The sequence below is a fragment of the Pundamilia nyererei genome, unplaced genomic scaffold (genome assembly GCF_000239375.1).
Source record: "Pundamilia nyererei isolate P.nyererei 1_Seehausen unplaced genomic scaffold, PunNye1.0 scaffold00056, whole genome shotgun sequence".
Classification (NCBI taxonomy): Eukaryota; Metazoa; Chordata; class Actinopteri; order Cichliformes; family Cichlidae; genus Pundamilia; species Pundamilia nyererei.
Window position 1 is genome coordinate 281,309 of NW_005187457.1, and position 20,100 is coordinate 301,408.

At 40.1% G+C, this 20,100-nt stretch overlaps 3 protein-coding genes across 3 annotated transcripts in view; 1 reads left to right on the forward strand and 2 right to left on the reverse strand.

The window, feature by feature from the left end:
* LOC102200846 (ras-related protein Rab-11B) overlaps positions 1 to 1,238 on the forward strand; it is a 4,667-nt gene extending 3,429 nt beyond the window's left edge. Inside the window, exon 5 of the mRNA XM_005733970.1 lies at positions 264 to 1,238. Within this exon, the coding sequence (XP_005734027.1) occupies positions 264 to 409 (146 nt within the window). The 3' untranslated portion in view covers positions 410 to 1,238. The remainder of the gene's footprint in view (positions 1 to 263) is intronic.
* A 2,877-nt stretch (positions 1,239 to 4,115) lies between these two features.
* marchf2 (membrane-associated ring finger (C3HC4) 2) lies at positions 4,116 to 11,095 on the reverse strand. Its single transcript, XM_005733971.1, has 5 exons — positions 10,731 to 11,095; positions 8,280 to 8,577; positions 7,730 to 7,925; positions 7,238 to 7,447; positions 4,116 to 7,138 (listed from the first exon to the last, which is right to left on the reverse strand). The coding sequence occupies exons 2-5, from the start codon at positions 8,474 to 8,476 to the stop codon at positions 6,980 to 6,982; spliced, it is 762 nt and encodes a 253-aa protein (XP_005734028.1). The 5' UTR covers positions 8,477 to 8,577; positions 10,731 to 11,095; the 3' UTR covers positions 4,116 to 6,979.
* A 2,125-nt stretch (positions 11,096 to 13,220) lies between these two features.
* LOC102201431 (ras-related protein Rab-11B-like) lies at positions 13,221 to 18,250 on the reverse strand. Its single transcript, XM_005733972.1, has 5 exons — positions 18,078 to 18,250; positions 16,078 to 16,273; positions 14,776 to 14,969; positions 14,582 to 14,662; positions 13,221 to 14,495 (listed from the first exon to the last, which is right to left on the reverse strand). Exons 1-5 carry the CDS (start codon positions 18,115 to 18,117, stop codon positions 14,350 to 14,352), a joined length of 657 nt encoding a protein of 218 aa, XP_005734029.1. The 5' UTR covers positions 18,118 to 18,250; the 3' UTR covers positions 13,221 to 14,349.
* Between the last annotated feature and the right edge of the window lie 1,850 nt (positions 18,251 to 20,100).

Below are 20,100 nucleotides of genomic sequence, written 5' to 3' on the forward strand. Positions count from 1 at the left end.
CCCCACCTCAGGGTGACAAACTAGTGTATTCCTTGGGCTGATACCTGGATAAATGGGAGGGTTACATCAGGAAGGGCATCTGGCATAAAAATCTGTGCCAGATCAAAACATGTGGCAACTCCTCTGGGAAATGCACGAGCAGCTGATAGTACCTTTTTATATTTAATCTGCACAGCCAGTTAAATAAATAAGAACATTAAAATTTAAGTGATGAACATTGCAAAAGTGTAATTTTTTTTCCTCTTTCTCAAATTTGTCTGCAGAAATCTATCGCATCGTGTCACAGAAGCAGATAGCAGACAGATCTGCACACGACGAGTCTCCAGGCAACAATGTCGTAGATATAAGTGTCCCGCCAACCACTGACGGGCAGAAGGGCAACAAACTCCAGTGCTGCCAGAGCCTGTGACGCTCTGTCCAATGACACTCATCCTCTCCTCCACATTCACCTCCACATCACATCACCTGTGCACTTTTTCCCCCCGTAGCTCTGCTCACGGCCAACTCCCTCACCACTTTAGCCTCTTTTCTTTTTTTTTAAATCTTTTTTTTAACCTTTACTTTTGTTTTATAAAGTACTTTTGAAGTCACTTGTGCTCTTCTTTTCTGCCATGAAAGAAACATTTCAGAAGCCTTTATGTCACTCAGTCAGTCTGCGTGAAGGTTCCTGTTACCCAGGAGCAAGGCAGTCTTTGCTGTCTTACTGATGCCTGTAAAGTTGTTTGAACTGAAACACTGTCCTCTAAAGGGAGGTTGTGAGATACATTTCAATGGTTTACCACTAGATGGTGCTGTGTAAATAAACTACAGACAGTTACTCCAACCAGGTGAAGCAGTATTGTGCTATTTGACAGTGTGGCTCTTACATCCTTCTTACATCATGCCAAAAAATATCCTCATTATGTATTTATTGAAGAAGATTTGGCTGAAGTCATCATTGTTTTACTTTCAGTTTAAGAACTGTGTAAATTTACAATAAAATCCTTGACTGAAGCAGTTTGTTAAATGGATATTTAACATACTCTGACTTGTTTGGTTTTCGTTTGTTTGTGTTTTTTGTTTTTGTTTTTTCCTCATCAGAAATGTACTGAACTGCGTGGACAATTTTAAACTATTCCACACAAAAACAAACTGAAATATTGTCATTTTAATTCTAGCTCTGAAGTCACTTCGATAACTATTTTACATGTGTAAGTGTAAGGTAGGTGAAAAACATTAAAATGTTCAATGGACTGGTACTTACAGTGCTTTTCCTCTCTGACTTCTTTACTTCATGCTTTTAATCACTTTTTAGCTGGCACACTCTGACGTCTTTCCAGTAATTGGGATCTCAGTATCTGACCAAAGTAGCCTAATAAGCAGATGACCCGCTCAACCTCCTGAGCCCATAACTGCTTACATGTTAATGTCTCATTCTAAACTCAACTAATGTAAATATTTAAAACTTTGAATTACGCCTTTTTGAAGTTAGAAAACTGGGTTTTCGAATCTGAAAATACAGCTGCTAGTACAGAAATTTAAGTCTAATCGAATCTTTGATCATAAATTTGATTACCATGTTTTATTCTTGGACCCTGATAGAGTACAATTCAGTTTATATTGCCAAATAGCATCAACAGGGTGCTTTATATTATAAGGCCCTACAATCAGACAACCCCCTCTTTGAGCAAGCACTTAGCAACAGTGGGAAGGAAAAACTCCACTTTAACAGGAAGACACATTCAGTAGAGCTAAGCTCAGTAAGGGGAGGTCATCCACCACAACTGTTTGGGGTTGAGGGCAACAAAATAAAAGACACATTGTGGAAGAGAGCAAGAGATTAATGATTAAATGCGGAGTGGTGTCTAAAGATATAGTGAAAAGGTGAGTGAAGAAGAAGCACTCAGTGTGAAACCGCCTAGCATAGTTACGGGGGGTTCAGGGTCACCTGATCCAGGCTTCGCTATAAGCTTCAAAAAGGAAAGTTTTAAGCCTAATCTTAAAAGTAGAGAGTGTGTCTGTCTCCAGAATCCAAACTGGAAGCTGGTTCCACAGAACAGGGGCTTGAAAACTGAAGGCTCTGCCTCCCATTCTACTTTTAAATACTCTAGAAACCACAAGTAAACCAGCAGTCTGAGAGCAAAGTGCTCTTTTGGAGTGGTATGGTACCATGAAGGCCTGATTAAAGTGAGGTGAAGGATTTCATATTTGATTCTGGATTTAACAGGGAGCTAATGACGAGAAGGCAGTGTGGGAAAAACATGCTCTCTCTGTCTTACCCCTGTCAGCTTGCTTGCTGCAGAATTCTGAATCAACTAAATGGGCTTTTTAGGGAGGTTTTAACTTTTCCTTATCCATTTATACAATGGATCCATCTATACATATACTTTTTCCTTCTGACTGGCTACCGCTTGCAAACAAAAGACCTGAACAGCAGGTAGGTCGGCTCCTCTGTTCAGAGGCAGCTTTGTGCACTTGATGACTACATTAGGGGTATCATCAATACATGCAAAAAACTGGGTTTTTTTGTTTTTTGTTTTTTTAACTTGAAACTAGTCATCTTTAGTATGAGCATCCACCAGTGTAACACTGCAAATACACTTACTGGGCACTGGGTAGGAACCTTTACCTTCAAAACTGCTTTCATTCTTCCTGCCATAGATTCAACAAGTTAATGCAGTTCTTCCTCAGAGATTTGTGGCCATACATCCATATCTCCTGTTCCACCACATCCTAAAGGTGCTCTATTGGATTGAGATGTGGTGACTATATAGCCCATTCGAGTGTAGTGAACTTATTGTTTGAGATGATCTAAGGTGTTGGACGCAGGCATTAGAAGATTGGTATGCCGGTGATAAGCATGAAGATCGTCAGCGGTGGGTTGTTGTAGGAAAATCTTCACCACCACCAGTCATCTGATCTGTCAGCACAAGGCAGGTTGAATCCATACTTTCATGCTGTTTGTGCCAAATTTTCACCCTGCCACTCATGCGTCACAGCAGAAGTGGAGCCTTATCGGACCAGGCAACGTTTTTCTAATTCTCTATTGTCCCATTTTGGTGAGCCCATATGAATTGTAGCCTCAGTTTCCTGTTTTCAGTTGCCAGGCATGCCACCTGGTGTGGTCTTCTGCTAATGTAGCCCAGCTTCAAGGTTCCCGTGCCTTCCACTATCCTCTTCTGCATACCTCGGTTGTAGGGAGTGTTTGAGTTACAGTTTCCTTCCTATCAGCTCAGAGCAGTCTGGTCATTCTCCTCTGACCTCTGGCATCAACAAAACATTTTCACCCAGAGAACTGCTGCTCACTGGATATTTTCTCATTTTCATTTTCTTTCTTTGGGGAAAACCCCAGTACATCAGCACTCAGACCAGCCTGTCTGGCGCCAACAACTACATCATACTCAGAGTCACCAAAATCTAATTTCTTCCACGTTTTGATGTTCAGTTTGAACATCAGCAGTTATCACATTGTCTAAATGCATAAAGTTTATGACATGTGACTGACAGCTCAAGATTTGTACCTAATGAAGAGGCCAGAGAGCGTATATGACAGGATATAAAGAAGCCCCCCTTTAATATTTTAAAAATACATTGGCATTTTTTACTTGAGTATATCCTCTGTAGCTCTTTTGTATCTGGTCACCATCTAGATCATTTAACTTGGAGCAGCACACCAAGATTTACATCTCTAGAATGCAACTGCTGTCACTGAGAGCAAGACAGGCAAGTAGGAAGGCAGAAGAAACACCTTTTAACATTGCTTTGACTCCTAATAATAACCTGTGAAAAACATTTTTCCTTCCTGGAGAGCAGACCCTCTGCACAAAAACAGCATATTTTGAACTTGTGTTACTCTAAGCTGCTTATGCCGCATGGAGCGGACAGGAAGCAGATACTGAGTGAGTCTCCACGGATACCATAGAAGGACTTGACATTAGCGTTTGTTTTTTTTTCCATTAGGATTAGCAAGCTCACTGAGCTGAGTTTCAAAACAGACTTAATGACACGTCATCGTCACTGCACTAGACGGACTTGTAAACATCCATTATAACTACACTATATAAATATATGACAATTCCTTACCAACACTACACAAGTGCAGACAAACTGTCACTGACAAATTCATGATCACATAATTTATGATTATGTTTTATTTGCTTTGCAAACATTTCTTGGCTGATTGCAGGTACCAGTACATTGATGAAGACATCCCTTCACCCCACAGCACACCATAAACATTGTAGTATTTAACAATATAAAAAAAAAATAATACTGAGGAATAGCAACATAAATTGCAGATGAAACAAAAAAAACCCAACATGCCCAGTTCACAAATGTGTTATAACGCAACATTATTAACATTTGCGTGTTCATTTGTGTGAGTAACAACAAAGAAATTTTAAAAAATCCCTTTCTATATTTGCTTTCGCGACTCAAATTTGTCAAACATTTTAGACTCTCTTTTTACGTTTCTCTAAAAACACTGTCAGAAATTCTTAGTAGCCAAAAAAGGAGAAGTGTTGCATAGTTTGATGCAACTCTGCAGAGACTCCCAATACAGGAAATAAGTTTGCATTGCATCAAAAAAAATCAGTTATTTCTTGCACTACATCGTACAAACAGATTCCAGTACTTTCTCGGGTAAACACACGGATGACCAAATTAATCATAAGCCTGCAAGGCAGACGAGCGCACCGCAGTACTGCAGGGTGTAATCCTTTGTTCTTAAAAACACAAACAAATATTTATCTGGGGCAGAACGCGGATCAAACGAGCAGGAGTGAAATGTACCAAAGGGAACTGGTAATGTAAACAAGGAAATGACTCGTTACTGGTAATGCAGCACTGTGAGAAAAGGGAGGAAAACACAAGCATATGTCAACATTCCTCCTGAAAACAGACATCTTTACATGACTAACGCTTCACCACCTACTTAACTGGTATCCTCATTTCGGGTTTACCACATTTATGTAGCATTAACAAAGGACAGGAGGGGAAAAAGTACGATGCTTGCTGGAAACTAATAATTTCACTGATCTGATTTGTCTGCTGAATGTTACCACAAGCCCTTTCTAAAAACACATTTCTCTCTGATAAATTTTACATCACCACACACCACATCATGTTAATAAATTACTATTCAAGCCTGACTGATTTAAAGGTAAATATTTAAATAATTAACCAAGAACGATAGATTTTGCCCATTTACTAAATGCAGAAGCATTCATTAAATGGAACTAAATCAAAAGGCATCGCACAGTTTGATCACCAATTCCTTTCTTGGAATTATAATCAAAAATCCACCAAACAGGTCGTCGTCAGGTTAGTTTTAAACTTATATCGCTTTAAACACCCCCTTTAAGGGGACGAATTCTTTTAATTGCAACCCATTAAAAGACAAATCTATAAATAAAAATGATTAAAGTATTTCAGACCAATACTAAGCTGAATTGGCTTCATTAGATCCACTGAATTAAATTATTTTTTTAGTAGTACATGTAATGTTGGGAGGGTTTTTTTAAATCTACAAGCTTGTCTCCCTGTGGACAGCCTACAGCATGCGTTAAAAAGCAATTAGACATCTCCCTGTAACCTAAATTAAGCATAGAGAAGAAACAATGTTTCACATTACAAAAACTGGACCATCATATGACCCGGAAATCTGAATACCAGGCACACGCTGTAGTTTGTAATCAACTTCAGCTATCTCCCAACTCTACCAACACAGCCAGTTCCAGGCGAGTCTGGTCAGTAACATCAAAATGCTGGCGGTTACCTTTAGGGTTTACCAGCACTAAAAATCCCAGATTAAGAAAGTTTCTCATCACATTAGACCAAATGCTTAATCGTAACTTAAACAACAGCAGGAATTCTCTGACTGTTATGATCATGAAAAAAAAAAAGAAAAAAGGAAAACACCAAAAATGAATAACAAGCAACACCGATAACGCTTTTGTACACTGCCCCAGCCACCACACCAATACTCGTGATGGAGTTTCTATCCATCTATATAAATATAAATACCTACTTGTTACATATTGATAGTACAAGAACCTCTATGAGGACACTGTTAAACCCTACTTCAGTAGGAATAGGAAAGTCATTCGTTCTTAAGTGGTTTAAAAAATGATTTTAGAATACAATAAGAGTAAAAAAAAATATTAACAGTGCTGCTTGCATGCATAACTGTGCACGTTGGTAGAACTGTCTTCGTGTACTGCGAAAACCTCGATGTCAACAGTGTTTTATTGCAGAAGTCTCTGCTTTACAAATGTTATGCAGCCGCCTGGTCTCGGATGAGATGATGTAAAAGCTGCGAGTTAAAAGATCCCACTCAGATGACATATCCAGATGTGACTATGAAATAAAAATTAAAGATCAAAGCTTTTTATCTTCAAACTACAGACTAATATGTGATTATACAACGAGATCCTCAGTGGGCAGAGAAGAGAAGCCCCAAGTAGGTAAGTGCGTGCCCACGTAACACACGATTAAAAGGCGTATGTAGCAGTTGCTTTTATCATCGCAATACACAATGAGTAGACGTGCTATACCTGACCATCGATGGGTTGTTAAACCAAGCAGGACAATCATTCAATTTCACAGTCCTCTTTAACAAGTTTACTCGATCCATCTTGTTTTATGCTGTCAGTTTTAGCCAGTCATGTTGTCACATCTGTGATGATGAGACAGCTCGGCTCCATTTCTGCATGCTTCCACCACCTTCACCGTTCCTCAGTGCCTTTGCATAAACTTGGTCAACACCTGACACGAGGAAAGGCAGATTCCTTTAAAATGTGCCAATTCCTGCACCCATGTGAGGATTATAAAATGCAATGTGAAAAAATATGAGCCCATGGTGCAAAGAAAAAAAAAAGCGACACACACAAAAAAAATCCCCACAGGTGTTTCTTCAAAGTCAAAACTGTGGGCAGGATGCATCGGGAATCAGCCCTCATACGTAAAAGATGTAATAATCATCGACTATCTCCGTTTGGTCTCATACAATGCTCTCACTGGCCGATTTTTTCATCAGTTTATTAGAGAGCAAGGAATGCTGGGAAGAGTTCGACTCCTTGGCTTCGGGAATGAGCAGACGTACTTTCTGGTTTGTTCTCCTCCACTCAGAGTACAGCTGACAGTGGTAGCGGAATGATACCTGAAGAAAACCGAAGTGCAGCATTATACATCAACCTTTCCGAGTGAAAATGTCTGCTTTACAGTAATAATGGATGGGAATTCTTTTTTTTTTTTTTACCAAAGTCCAAAGGACGTAGATGGTGAAGAGGGCAATGGTGAGCGCAATGAGGCCCACAGCCTGCAGCCAGCTCCTCAGCTGAAGATGATCCTGAGCGCCCCTCAGGCAAAGCCAGCCAGAAATAGCTGCTAGAGGAGTGATAAACAGGAAGCACACCATGTCACAGAACAGTGTTCTCTTCTCATTACGGGGGCCGGGATCTCGCAGCCACTGTGGGGTAAGACGTAAGAGGGAAGAAAAACAGAAAGAAGTCAGACTGTGGCAGAAACCAGGTAAAAAGAAAGAAGCTAATGAAGAGAAAAGACATTCTGCATTAACAAAGAAGCAAGCAAGCAAGCAGAGAGATGTAAAACAAGAAAAAGACGGATAAAAAGCACCATCACACTTTCATACATACGCACTCATTCACAACCAGCAGCCCAACCACGATGAATAAAGAGGATGAGAAGAAGGATCGTTGCAGACAAGGCAAAGGGCATTGACCTTTGTTACCTCTGTGAGGGGCCTCGGTCGGCGCTCGATGCTGAACTCCGTGTGGCAAAGCTCACAATAGCTGGTGTTGGAGGACGACAGCCACTTCTCTAAGCAGCTCTTGTGCACTGTACCCAAAGTGCCTGTGCAGTCGCATGGAGACAGGAGACCCTCGCTGCTGCCTCCTTCATGGCAAATACGGCAAATGGGACCATCACTGAGATAAAAAATATACAGAGATTTTTATAAATGGCAGGCATCGTCTGCATGAAACACAGCAAAAATGTTTTACCATTCTGTCCCAAAGAGAATAATGATAATATTGGGTGTGTAGTGAAGAAATGTGAAAAAACCCCCACAAAAAACAAGCAAAATGGAGAAGAGCGTTGTCTGAAATAGTGTTAATATAAGGCGTAATCACAAGTTAAGCAACTTCTTTCATTAAAAGAAGGAAAAAATATATATATATATATTTTTCCTATCTCTGGAGAAGCTGCCATCACAATACAATCCCATTCAAAGTTTACCCGTGGAACATCTTACAGCAATAACAGTAATATTCTTAAAGTACCTTTGTGCACTCATTGGTTTGAGCACAGAGGACAGCAACCGTCCATCTATGGCTGTGACCTGGGTGACGTAGAGCGCCTGGCACCCGTCACCGCCCGCTTCCTCCACGCTCTTCCACAGGCCTGTGTTGCTGGCACAGTCACACAGAGAGCCGGGCAGGTGGCAGCACCCGCCGGTCGTCATTGTTACAGGGTCCATTCGCTGGCAGCACGGATGGACTGGAGGGTGTGAAGGGTTGGAGGTGAGGGGAGGCTGGGGGAGTGCCAGGCACAAACTGCTCCTGTTTTTCTCTAGTGGCTCTGCAGAGAAACAGACACACACAGACAATGCATTATCGTTTTTAAAAAAAAATGTCTGTGGTGGAGAGATAGCAAGTAATTTTACTCCAACTTAATATACTAGAGAAACCCAGGTTTACTCTGCAAATGCTCAAACTAAATAAATGGATCAAGGAGACAAGTTTGAGTGATGTTTTAAGTAAGTTTTTTTGTGTCCTACAGTGTGCACTTGTCCATTAATACTTTAGTGTCCAGATTAGGCTCGTCGGAGGGAAGTTCTGGGTTTGGAGAAGGAACTTATGGAAACCAGCTACAGTACAATGCCTGCACTATCATGATGAGTCATTTTATGTTTGCTATATTATGCTTACAGTCCATCTGTTTTTATTGACCTTCATGTTCATGTTCATGTTCATGACTAGCAAACAACATGGTATTACAGTTTTGCAATAACCCAACTCACCACTTCCCTCTTAATGTTTCTAGTACTGTCAGGGAAGTCGGTAACTGGGTTACTAATCAGATAACTGATCAAACAGACACTGACGTATAGCATTTTTTATATATAAAAATGTGATAGTAGACCAGAGTTTGTTCGTCATTTGGCTCACTGCAGTACTGTGACAGAGTTACTTAAATGTCTGTAGTCTGTTTCACAAATGATTAATTTCCTACCACGTGGGAACGGCTAAAATTATCCAGAAAAGACGTTCCGTCTTTTAGAAGAAAGCTGTCCGTTTGGAGGTGGGCCAGTTTGCCCAAAAGCAGCTGCTAATCCATTATAAAACCAAGTGTGAGGTCAGTGACAGTGAGTGTGATGTGCAGCAGCCTGATAAACAGCTGTCTTAACCCAGATAACCCTTAACAACATTTTTTCTTGCTGTCTCAAAAATGTATCCTATTCTGTACAAATGAATTAGAACACAATAAGCAAAATTTAAATACACTGATTACAAGCAATAAAATAAGAAACAATAATTTTAAAGTAGCATGCCTGATATATATGGAACTTTAATGGGGATTTGGGGGGAATATTCACTGAAAATACTTATCAACTTACTTTTAAAGAACTACTGAGCTACTAGTCTATTGTTTATGTGGGTTAACACTGGGCTAGTGTTGATAATAAAACCTCTTTAGCACTGTGCATACCCTTGGTAAACTACAGCATTTATACGCAAACCCAGTATACTCTTCCATGTCCAACACTTGTTTTTCAAGAGGAGATTTGACATGACAGCCAGTGCAGAAATGTTTGTGTCTGTTTATGAGATTTTGCTGTTCAATCAAACAAGAATTTAGACAACATCTAGGAATGAATGCTGTTTCTAACCCTCGCAACTGAGAAAAGATGATTCAACTTAAGTCAAGCATCTCACTGTTTAAATAGAAGTTAGACAACAAAGCCCTTTTATGATTATTTATAGCTCGTTGTAGTTGAGTCACAATCTTATGCACTTTGATTTGTTAAATCCTGAATTAACAGAGCCAGATGATGAACAGCTTTGTGAAGCCGAAGAGCATGTTTTCACTATTGCTGCTTGGTGTTATTGTTTATGCATACGGAGATTGGGAGGGGGTACGTCAGGGGTGATTAAGAGGTACAATCCCTGACCTAAATAAACAAAGAGGTAACCCCAAATTAAGGCAACCTCTGACTCTATTAAGCTATTGTTTTCCGAGTCTTTTAAATATCAGCTGTGTGTATGGATTCGTCAGCTGGGGAACATCAATGCAGGGATTTTGTCAAGATCAAACAAAAATTACACGTTTGAATGAATGATTAATGATGGGTTTCTTACAATGATAAACCCTCATACATTAATATGCAGTTAGCTTTCGAACTGGGGCATTTTCCTTCACTGTGGCTCTGTTACAGGAACTAACCGCTGCAGACAGATGTGGGAATTTGATCCAGACTATTGTCTGGATCAGAGTTGAATTATGATACTGTACAACTGCACGGCAACTCAAATTAGCTGTGTGTATCTCTGCTGTTCTTTACTCACGAATAACTACTATCCAACTTCGTCACAGTGAAAATGTCGTTATAAAGAAGCATTTTCTAATCAGTTTCACTTTCACGGCAGCTGTGTTGTTTGCTAGCTGTCAGCGAAGTGCTAGCCGTCCGCTTGGTGGAAAAAAGCAACAAATAAAAGCTAACAGCTACTCACCCGTGACTTCTTCTTCTTCTCTTTCTTCTTGGTGATGTTTTAGTCCTGTTGTCCGAAAAAGCTCGCATTTCCTTCTCTATTCATGTTTAATAACTATGTATGAGTGAACAGCACAGGCGGCTAACGATGAAGGCTGCTCAGTGTAGGGCTACACCAGCTAGCAGTTCTCAACTGATAACAGTCAGGCCAGGCTTCCGCTTTCCCTGGGCTTTAAATACAACCCAGAGGGTCATCATCATCATCAGCTGCCTGCGTCTGCGGTGAAGAAACAGGGCGTCTCAGAGCACAAACAAATCCCGAAGACGGCTATAAATGTGGCCGCAAACAGCAGCGTGCCAAAGGGAGGGGCCCCAACAGGAAACATGACAGGCTCAATGAGACCGGAACACTTTACAATTCAACACAATTCAAAACCATTAACCCACACTGTTTAACACATCTGCATTTTTAAATCAGTTTTTATTTCACTTTAAGTTTTGTTTCGCTTCAGTCAGTGACTTAGTGGCTTTCCTCTGTTTAGTTTATAACAGTTTAAACGGCCTCATTTATGTTTGAACTTCAGCTGTGAGCAGAATGTGAAGAAACATCCACTGTGACTTCTCTCTCTCTCTAAACATCTATGTACTGTGTTGAAGAGATCTGTACTAAAGTTGGGCCTGGCTGTACTTCAGTGTAATACCAGTTTGTACCACGAGATGGTGCAGCGACAAAATGTAACCTTAAACATGCAAATAATTAAATCACATCATTTATGATACTGTGCAAAAATCTCGATTCGTCCTTCATTTCTTTATGTTTGCTTCCATAAAGTCAAATTGAAAACTGTTAAAGTGATCTCGAGCAGCTCATTTTTCCTTTCCTCTGCCTTGCACCCATTTTCAGAGGAGTGTTTTTTGTTAGGTGAACTGCTTACAACTGACCTATGTAACATTCACGCATAAAAAAATGCTTTAAACTCAAGGGATGAACCAGTGTCATGTCTATACGTAACATGACAACTTAGCAAAGAAATAATTTTAAGTTTATGCTGAGACACGTTGTTACTAAGAGCCTATTTAAAACTCTCAGTAACAACTAAGATTCTATTTTATTCTACAAAAAGTCCCAAAGATACCAATTTGACAGATATAAAATAGTATCTATGCACCAAGAAGGTGATCCTCAAAGCTCTATTAGCCAAAAAATTAGCACATCTCAATACTGTACGTACTGAACCTTGAACTTTTTGAGGAAACTGGACAAGTGGAGAACAGAAAAATGTCACAAAGGTAATGGATGCATACACTTAGAAAAACAGTGTCAGATTTTGATAGACTGTGGCCTGTAGAACTATGTCTGAAGACTACTTAAAGAAACTACAAGAAAGCTTGCCTCAGAGTTCACACTGTGTTGAAGAACGAAGGTGGCCAATTAATGACTCTGAAGCTCATTGGAAGTTTTCTTTCTTTAGCCTAATATTTTCATTTAAAATATATTTTTCCCAGCTAAAATGACATACATCCCACCAAATTGCATAGTGATTCAACACATATTGTGGTCTATAATAGCCACAACTATTAATAGACTATGGTTACATATGTTAGTTTAAAGACAAAGTCATTAACCCAAGCAGGAGTAAAACAAATTCATGATCATAGTATCTGTTTGAATCAATGACTCTATAATAGAGGTGCAATGACCAAGTGAGTCACCTCATTTAAAATCCAACAGAGCAGCTTTTCAGCTACTGAAGAAAAACCTCAAACCTTCTTTTACACCAGTAACACCCTCAGATGCACCTGAAAACCCTAGGTGCTTTTCAAAAAGTTAACCTATGTACTTGAGGTCAAGGTCATTGAGATTCCAATTTGTCTGAGATGTTTATCAGATGTACTCATGGCATGAATTTGAAAACCTTATGTCATCTCGCTCTTGAGTTATAATGCTCACAAACCTTGTCGTCAATGCCACCTGCTTTCTCATAGTAGTGTACTCTCAGAATAGGCACTTCTTGTTTTAAATGTGCTTTGCAGACAGAAAGGCCTGCCCTGAATGTGCACTGAGATGTTACATGTAGTAAACTATCCTAATTTTATCGCTTTAACCTTATTTATACATTTCTAATAATTTTGAATACAACCTAAAAAAGTAGGTTTGTATCCCAAATGCCTAAGAAACCCATCTGTCAATTATTAAAACAACCCAGCTTAAGGTATGAGTAAACTGAGTAAGGGAGACCAAAATAACTGTCTGCTGTATGGTCATATGGACAGGTTTTAGTTACGATTCAGTATTTTCTGGTGTAATGCAAAAGTAGGAAAAAAGATTATATCTGCTCAGATTAAATTCACATTTAAATGTATGATATGCTTTCTTATGAACACCTAATGCATGACAGCACCTCAACCAGATGGGTGGAAATATTTTTTTCTACCCAAGTATGAAAACAAAATTTGCATTTCTGATTTTCACTTCCATTTTTTCAAGTAAAACCCATTAATGTTGCTGAAGTGAAAGCAGTATGTGGGGAGTATTTATTTATTGGTTTTCCACGGATAATGTTCTGAGTTTACAAACTTTTATCAATTCCTGTTCAACAGTTAGGATTAATGACAGCAATGGCTCATTCGGTACAGAAATGTTACAATTTCAACTTCATTCTTCCTTTTCTGTCAGCATTGTTTTCCTTACAGGTAGCAAAATGCTACCTGATGAAAATTTTATGCCATTTTGAAATATAAGGTTCCACCGAAATAACTGGACTCTAGTGCAAAAAACCCCAATCTAATTCTGAAATTAAAGTTTGACATCATGCACCACAACTTATAACAATGCATCTCCTGTGGACCGTTACACATTTGTTGCAAATAGCCTGGACCTTTTAGCAATCACCTGCAATCGTAACATCCTTGAACACGGTGAAATGAGCTTCCCCAAAACTGATTCTGATTGTTTCCTTTGGTATGTTTGTGTACTAAACTAAAATTCATTCACTCACACACACACACAAAAACAAAAATGTGTCATGTGTTTCATGCTTGCCTATAATGAGTCAGTCATTCATAGCCAGTCTGGTCCCAAGCTCATGCTAATTTCATGCCAGAGTGGGCACACAGCACAAAAGAGGAAAATTAAAATTAAAGAGGCAACCAGAAACTCTTGACAGACCACACATCAGCACTCCAAACGAACCTTCCTCTCATCTCCTCTTCTGCACCCACATTGCAAGACAGGCAGAATCAGGTCAACCCGACATGAAAATGAGACTCCACTATAGCAGATTAGGCTGAGAAAAGGAACCGAGTAAAAACACCTCTGAGCACTCATAAACAGGCCTACCGATCCCTCGCCACTCCTTCAGCAGGAGTGGGTCAATAGGATCATCACCTAGTGAATTAAAAAGAGATTGTAGTTAACAGCTTAACAATCGTCTTTCTTCTCAGTTTTCGTATTTTAGACAAGTTGTTTTGACACGGGACTCAGACGAACAAAGAAGAAAACAGCATAAAGGAATGTCAAATCTAAGAGTCTCTGTGTCAAACACTTCTGAACCCATGAGGGTAAGATAACAGCATCTGACAGTAGAAGGGAAAAGAGAAAACTCTGACACAAAGTCAACCAGAAAAAGAAAAAAGGAGGGTCACAGGCTTTGGCAGCAGGGGAGTTTGTTGCCCCTCTGCCCATCCATGGTTGGGGGGACACTTATGTCCACTACATTGTTGCCTGGAGAATCTTCGTGTGCAGATCTGTCTGATATTTGCTTCTGAGATACGATACGGTAGATTTCTAGGAAAGAAAACAATGGCATAAGAGGTCTAACAGTAGAGTACCTGGATGATTATTGAGTTGAGTTCACACTTTTTATTTTTTACCTGTGAGAATGCTCTTGAATGCTTCTTCTACGTTAGTGGAGTCCAAGGCTGAAGTTTCAATAAATGAAATAGTGTTCTTTTCTAAGGTTAAAAAAAAGAAAGAAAAGGGATTTTTATTTTACAGCAATTGAACTGAATGTTAAGGAGCTACTTTGACTGCTCCAAAGCAAAACAAAGAACACTCAAAAATCCACCTGCAAATGCTCGGGCCTCATCAGTGGGCACGGCCCTGAGATGTCGAAGGTCGCTCTTGTTTCCAACCAGCATGATGACGATGTTGTTGTCAGCGTGGTCCCTCAGCTCCTTCAACCAGCGGTCCACATTCTCGTACGTCAGGTGCTTCGCAATATCATAAACTAGGAGAGCCCCGACTGCACCCCGATAATACCTGATGAAGATAGAGGTCATAAAGCCACACAAAGTTCACAATCATTTCCATCCCTACAGAAGTAAGGAGGACACACAAACAATACAAAGAAAACAACAGGACCTAATGATCCAATGGCGCAATGGCTTGCTGCTTTTGCTGAAAACAATAGTGCCACCAATCTGACACCACAAGACTCCAGCATCTCCAGCAGGATTTCTTGTATTGCATTTTATACCTTGTATTATTTTCACAACTTTTTATACATATAAATGTAACGGGTGTATTAAAAAAAAAAATCATTTATTTTTTGCTTTGTCAGTATCGTTTATGTACATATGTATGTATATATATCTATTTTCTGTATTTATATTTTTGGAGCTTTTATTTTGTTTGTGTGACCTTTGACTTCCCACAAAGTCATTTCGCTATTCTCCTCAGTCACCCAGAGGCCCTGCTGAGGAGAGGTGAGTGTACGCTAGTGTTTCCGGTTACACAGCGATTAAACACAGTTAAGTGATTCAAGGATTACTTGTTCCCTTTATGCATTTTGTCTCACGGCTTTGTTGGATGTTTTAGTGTTAACTGTTGTTTCCCTGTCGAGTACAGCACTTTATTGTAACATGCTAATTTGCCGATCCCAGGTTAGGGCACAGGAGCATGCAGGTGATTTCTCATGTGGTCCGCTATTCTTCTCTCTCCCTTAAAACTGTGCATGCAGAAGCCCAGTTAAATTTGTTGTACCGAGTTGTTTTTATTTTGAAGTTTTGGGAGAATAAACCCGCCCCAGCTGGCAAAGCGAGAGTTGACTCCTCTCATCATTCACACAACACAACGTAGGAACAAGGCAATCAGAGTTTCAGGTCAGACCAGCTACATAAACAGCTGTTACAAAATGGTTCCTCTTGGGTGATTAATTCCTCCTGATAACAAAAGGAATTTGGACAATTAATTTATGTAAAACTGGCACCAGGTCTAGTACCCTAAGGGGTTCAAACACATACTACTCAGCCACAATTATTAGCAAAGACACATCTCATTATACATGTCTAAGTGTGTGAACATTACCCTATAAATAACCATTACTAACGTAACACCTTAAGTAATGCATACGACAAAACAAACTCACGCTGAGGTGATGGCTCTGTAGCGCTCCTGCCCAGCTGTGTCCCAGATTTGAGCTTTTATCGTCTTGCCGTCCACCTGAATGCTGCGGGTTGCAAACTCCACCCCGATGGTGCTCTTGCTCTCCAAGTTGAACTCATTTCTTGTGAAACGGGACAGCAGATTACTCTTCCCCACTCCAGAGTCTCCAATTAGTACAACTAGAATCAAAATACACACCAGACACATGAAAAAACAAAGCAAACAGTAGACCTGCTGTGTCAGCGGTCTACCATGGCTCACTTAAGGCTGCAGAATTCCCACCCCTGTTACGCTGCACAGCCAGCCCAGAAAAATTTTTTTATTTTATTTAAGCCAGTCAAACTCGCCACAGCAGAATGCCTGCCCCCATCTCACCACATCCCTAACCCTAACATCCTCCTCTGTCACACCAACCCTCTGCAACCTCCTCTGAGGTTTTTCTCTTTTTTTCCTCGCTGGCAGCTCCATACTCAACATCCACTATTTCTTCTCTGCACATCCAAATAATCTCAGACTTGCCAAGCTTTCTATCTAAATCCCTCTGATGTCCTCATTTCTAATCTTGTTCATTATGGTCTCACCCAATGAAAATTTTAGCATCTTCAGCTTTGCCTCCTCCAGCTCGACCTCCTGTCTACTTCTCATTATCACCATTTCCAAGCCATACACCACAGTAGGTCTCACTACCATCTTGTAAAGCTTTGTTTTCACTTTTGCTGCTGTCTTTCTGTCACAAATCACACCTGACACTGGTCTCCATCCACTCTACCCTGACTTGACCCCAGGTATTAAAACTTCTCTACCTTCACTACCTCAGCTATTTGCATGCTTACCTATTCACCTTTCTCCCTCTCATTCACAGAGGTATTCTGTCTTGCTTCTACTGACTTTCATTACTCTTCTCTCTTAGTTCATACAGTCACCTATCCAGGCTCTCTTCCAGCAGCCACGTACGCTTACTACAGATCACAGTATCGTCTGCAAACATAACAGTTCACAGAGACTCCTCCCTGGCCTTATCTGTCAGTCTGTCCATCACTACTGCAAACAAGAAGAGGCTCAGGTGGATCAGACGATCCGATCCCACCGTGAACCCAGTGTCACCACTGGCTCACTGCCCTCATACATGTCCTGCACCAGCCTCACATACTTCCCTGCTACCTCTGACTTCCTCATAGAGTACCACAGTTCCTCTGTATCGTTTGTTTTCTCTAGATCCACAGAAACACAGTGAAGCACTCTCTGACCTTCTCTACACTTTTCAAAGAAGGCATCACATCTGTAGTGCCATACCGCTGCTAACTTATCATCAGCTTTGTTCTTATCCTAGTTTCCACAACTGCTTCCCCTTTTCTTAATGATGTGGCTCATCAGCTTTAATATTTTTAACACTTAAAAAAATCATTTTTTTCAACACTGACATTTTCAAACTGACGTTACGCTAGAATTTCACTTTGGTTCATGCACACCACCTTCACTAATATAAGACATATTTTGTCTAATGTTAACGTGACGACAAACAAATCTGATGATGTCAGAGAGAATAAAATGACATTAATTATTCCTGTTAGGCATACTCAAGGTCGTTATCACCAAGTTATCCAGCTAATTGATTTACAGATCAAATATAATCAGAACATGGGTTCGTTTCAGTTAACTTCAAAGTAGGAACGTCGTTGTGATGTTAGCGGCTAGCTACTTAAACACACTTTAAACAGCCTGACAGCTGCCGTGTCTAAACTTACCCACTGGGATAAGGTGTATCCTAAAGCTAGGGAATGCACATTTGTTCACAGAATTTCCAAACTCTACCTGCAGCAGCGTCAGTTTTTTCAGCAGGTATCGTTTCATCGTTTGCTACTTTGCTACCAGTGGAGCTAACTTTAGCATTACTGACTTCCTCAGTTGCTCCTGTTGTTACCGAGAGCCATATTAAAGACGACCGAGACGCTGACATTCATCCCCCTTCAGAAATAAACTTACCTTTGAACAGGTAGTCGTATTCATCGTCTCGGGCTCCCATTTTAGAAGACTTATTTTTTTAAACTTTAACACAAACAACAACAATAACAACAACAAGCTTCTCCACCAGCAGGTAACAACCAGCAGGCACCGCCTTCTAGGAAGAGGAAAGGCACGTGAGTTTTGCAACTTCGAGTTAGGCCAATTGAAAAGTTAATCTCATTGACTGACAGACAAATCCACCAATCACATGAGTTCTTTGAAGATGCTGGCCAATCATCGTGTACCTTGAAAACACGACTACCATCGCAGCCTTTGTTCTCCTAATTTGGATGCTCGGAGCCTTCAGAGCTCGTCGAAGTACACACACACACACACACACACACACACACACACACACACACACACACGAGAGAGGTATTTTTTTCTTGTTTTGAAGTAAAAAGTATTGCACAATATACACCAAGACGGAAAGACTATACTACACTGTGCTAGAAAAGCAGGATATACCATCTGTTATTGTTATACCATGTTCATATTCTATCTTTATCTTTTATCTTTTTCATTTACATCATTATAGTTGTAGGTAACTATAATACCCTGGTCAGAAATGGTTTAATTGTACCCGAAAGGATGTGCCTAGGCCAACACAGGCATCTGGTGATGCAATTATTCTTGTTCTTACAATTAGAGAAAAAGCTAGATTTGAGATTACACTCAGGTGTGCCTGTATGTCTGTGGTCATTGCCTGTGGCAGAGATAATGTTCTACAGATACATTATATTTAAAGGGCTGGGCTAAAGAGGTTAAAGGGATTATCTCGAATGAGATCATGTGGCTTTCCAGCTTTCTGCTTTTGCATGTGCAAATTTACAGCCTCTCCTGCAGTCCTACAGCCATTCTCATGACCTTAGAAAAACAATCTCAATGATGTTAAAGCTTAGTCTATCCATTGTAATCCAGAGCAAAATATCAGCTTCTTAGATTTACTTTAGTTATTTAAAACATATTTTGGTTGTTTCCTCTGATAAACCTTTGAAGTGGCACCACCAAGTGGCCATATTTATAGCACTCTACAAAAACAACAACCCCTGCCATGCTTACAGAATTAATAATGTGAGACTTCCATTCAGCTTTTAGAACTGAAGAGGCCATTTGGATGAGAGGTGAAATGCCTTTAAGTTGTAAAAATAAATCTGACATAGACAATACTCTAGATGCTGGACGGGTCACATTTCAGGTTTCCCTATATGTTTTGTGGCCTCATGCAGGAGTTCTCAAACACTTTGTCCACTGATCAGAACCAAGCCACTAAAGGATTTGCATGGCCGGGTGAATGACTTTTTACAATGTAAATATTGCAAAGGAAACATTGTGCTGCTAACAACTGTTTTATCTGAGCCAGAGGTCTGAGTCATTGTTCGGTTTACCGCCTTGTTACTGACAAAGACATTACACATAGTCTTTTTACTACCAAGCAGAAATATGGTGTTTAAGCCAAGGAGTCATGCCAGTGCATTTCTTTGAATCATCACTGTTTCCAGTCGTAAAGCTGAGACATGTTTTTCTTAAGAGAGGCAGTTCATCATCAGTTTATATAAATGGACTGTTCACAGGATAGTTTTCAGTGACAAGTTTGGCATGTTTTTTAAATAGGTTAAGATAAAAGTTACATGGAGATCAAACTGGGCAGCATGTGACCCATGAATTAAAATGTTTTTGACTCCTTAAGTCTGAAGTACTTTATTACTTACTAATGATTTGTGGAGTCAGACACAGAGGTTTATGTGGTAAGTTTCTCCAGTGGCTATGTTCAAAGTTTCGTTTCCATGTCACATGATTATTTTGCCAGGACTGTCAGAGAAGCTAATGCAGGGCATGTTGAGGTGCACTGTAGGAATGACAGATGGGTTCCACGTGGGGGTGGGATTACTTCAGGGATCAGCTCTGAGGCCCCTCTTGTTTGTGGTGGCAATGGACAAGTTGACAGACGAGGTCAGGCAAGAGTTTCTGTGGACGATGATGTTCGTAGATGACAGTGACA

What these genes read in the sequence shown, in the direction of transcription:
- marchf2 (XM_005733971.1), bottom strand. Translation starts at nt 8,476, where the DNA reads ATGGACCCTGTAACAATGACGACCGGCGGGTGCTGCCACCTGCCCGGC. An exon ending in AAACCAATGAGTGCACAAAG is followed by an intron (nt 7,926 to 8,279) that starts GTACTTTAAGAA and finishes TTTTTATCTCAG; the next exon opens with TGATGGTCCCATTTGCCGTA. An exon ending in TCTACGTCCTTTGGACTTTG is followed by an intron (nt 7,139 to 7,237) that starts GTAAAAAAAAAA and finishes GGTTTTCTTCAG; the next exon opens with GTATCATTCCGCTACCACTG.
- LOC102201431 (XM_005733972.1), bottom strand. Translation starts at nt 18,117, where the DNA reads ATGGGAGCCCGAGACGATGAATACGACTACCTGTTCAAAG. An exon ending in TGAGGCCCGAGCATTTGCAG is followed by an intron (nt 14,663 to 14,775) that starts GTGGATTTTTGA and finishes TTTTAACCTTAG; the next exon opens with AAAAGAACACTATTTCATTT. An exon ending in ATTCAAGAGCATTCTCACAG is followed by an intron (nt 14,496 to 14,581) that starts GTAAAAAATAAA and finishes TTTCTTTCCTAG; the next exon opens with AAATCTACCGTATCGTATCT.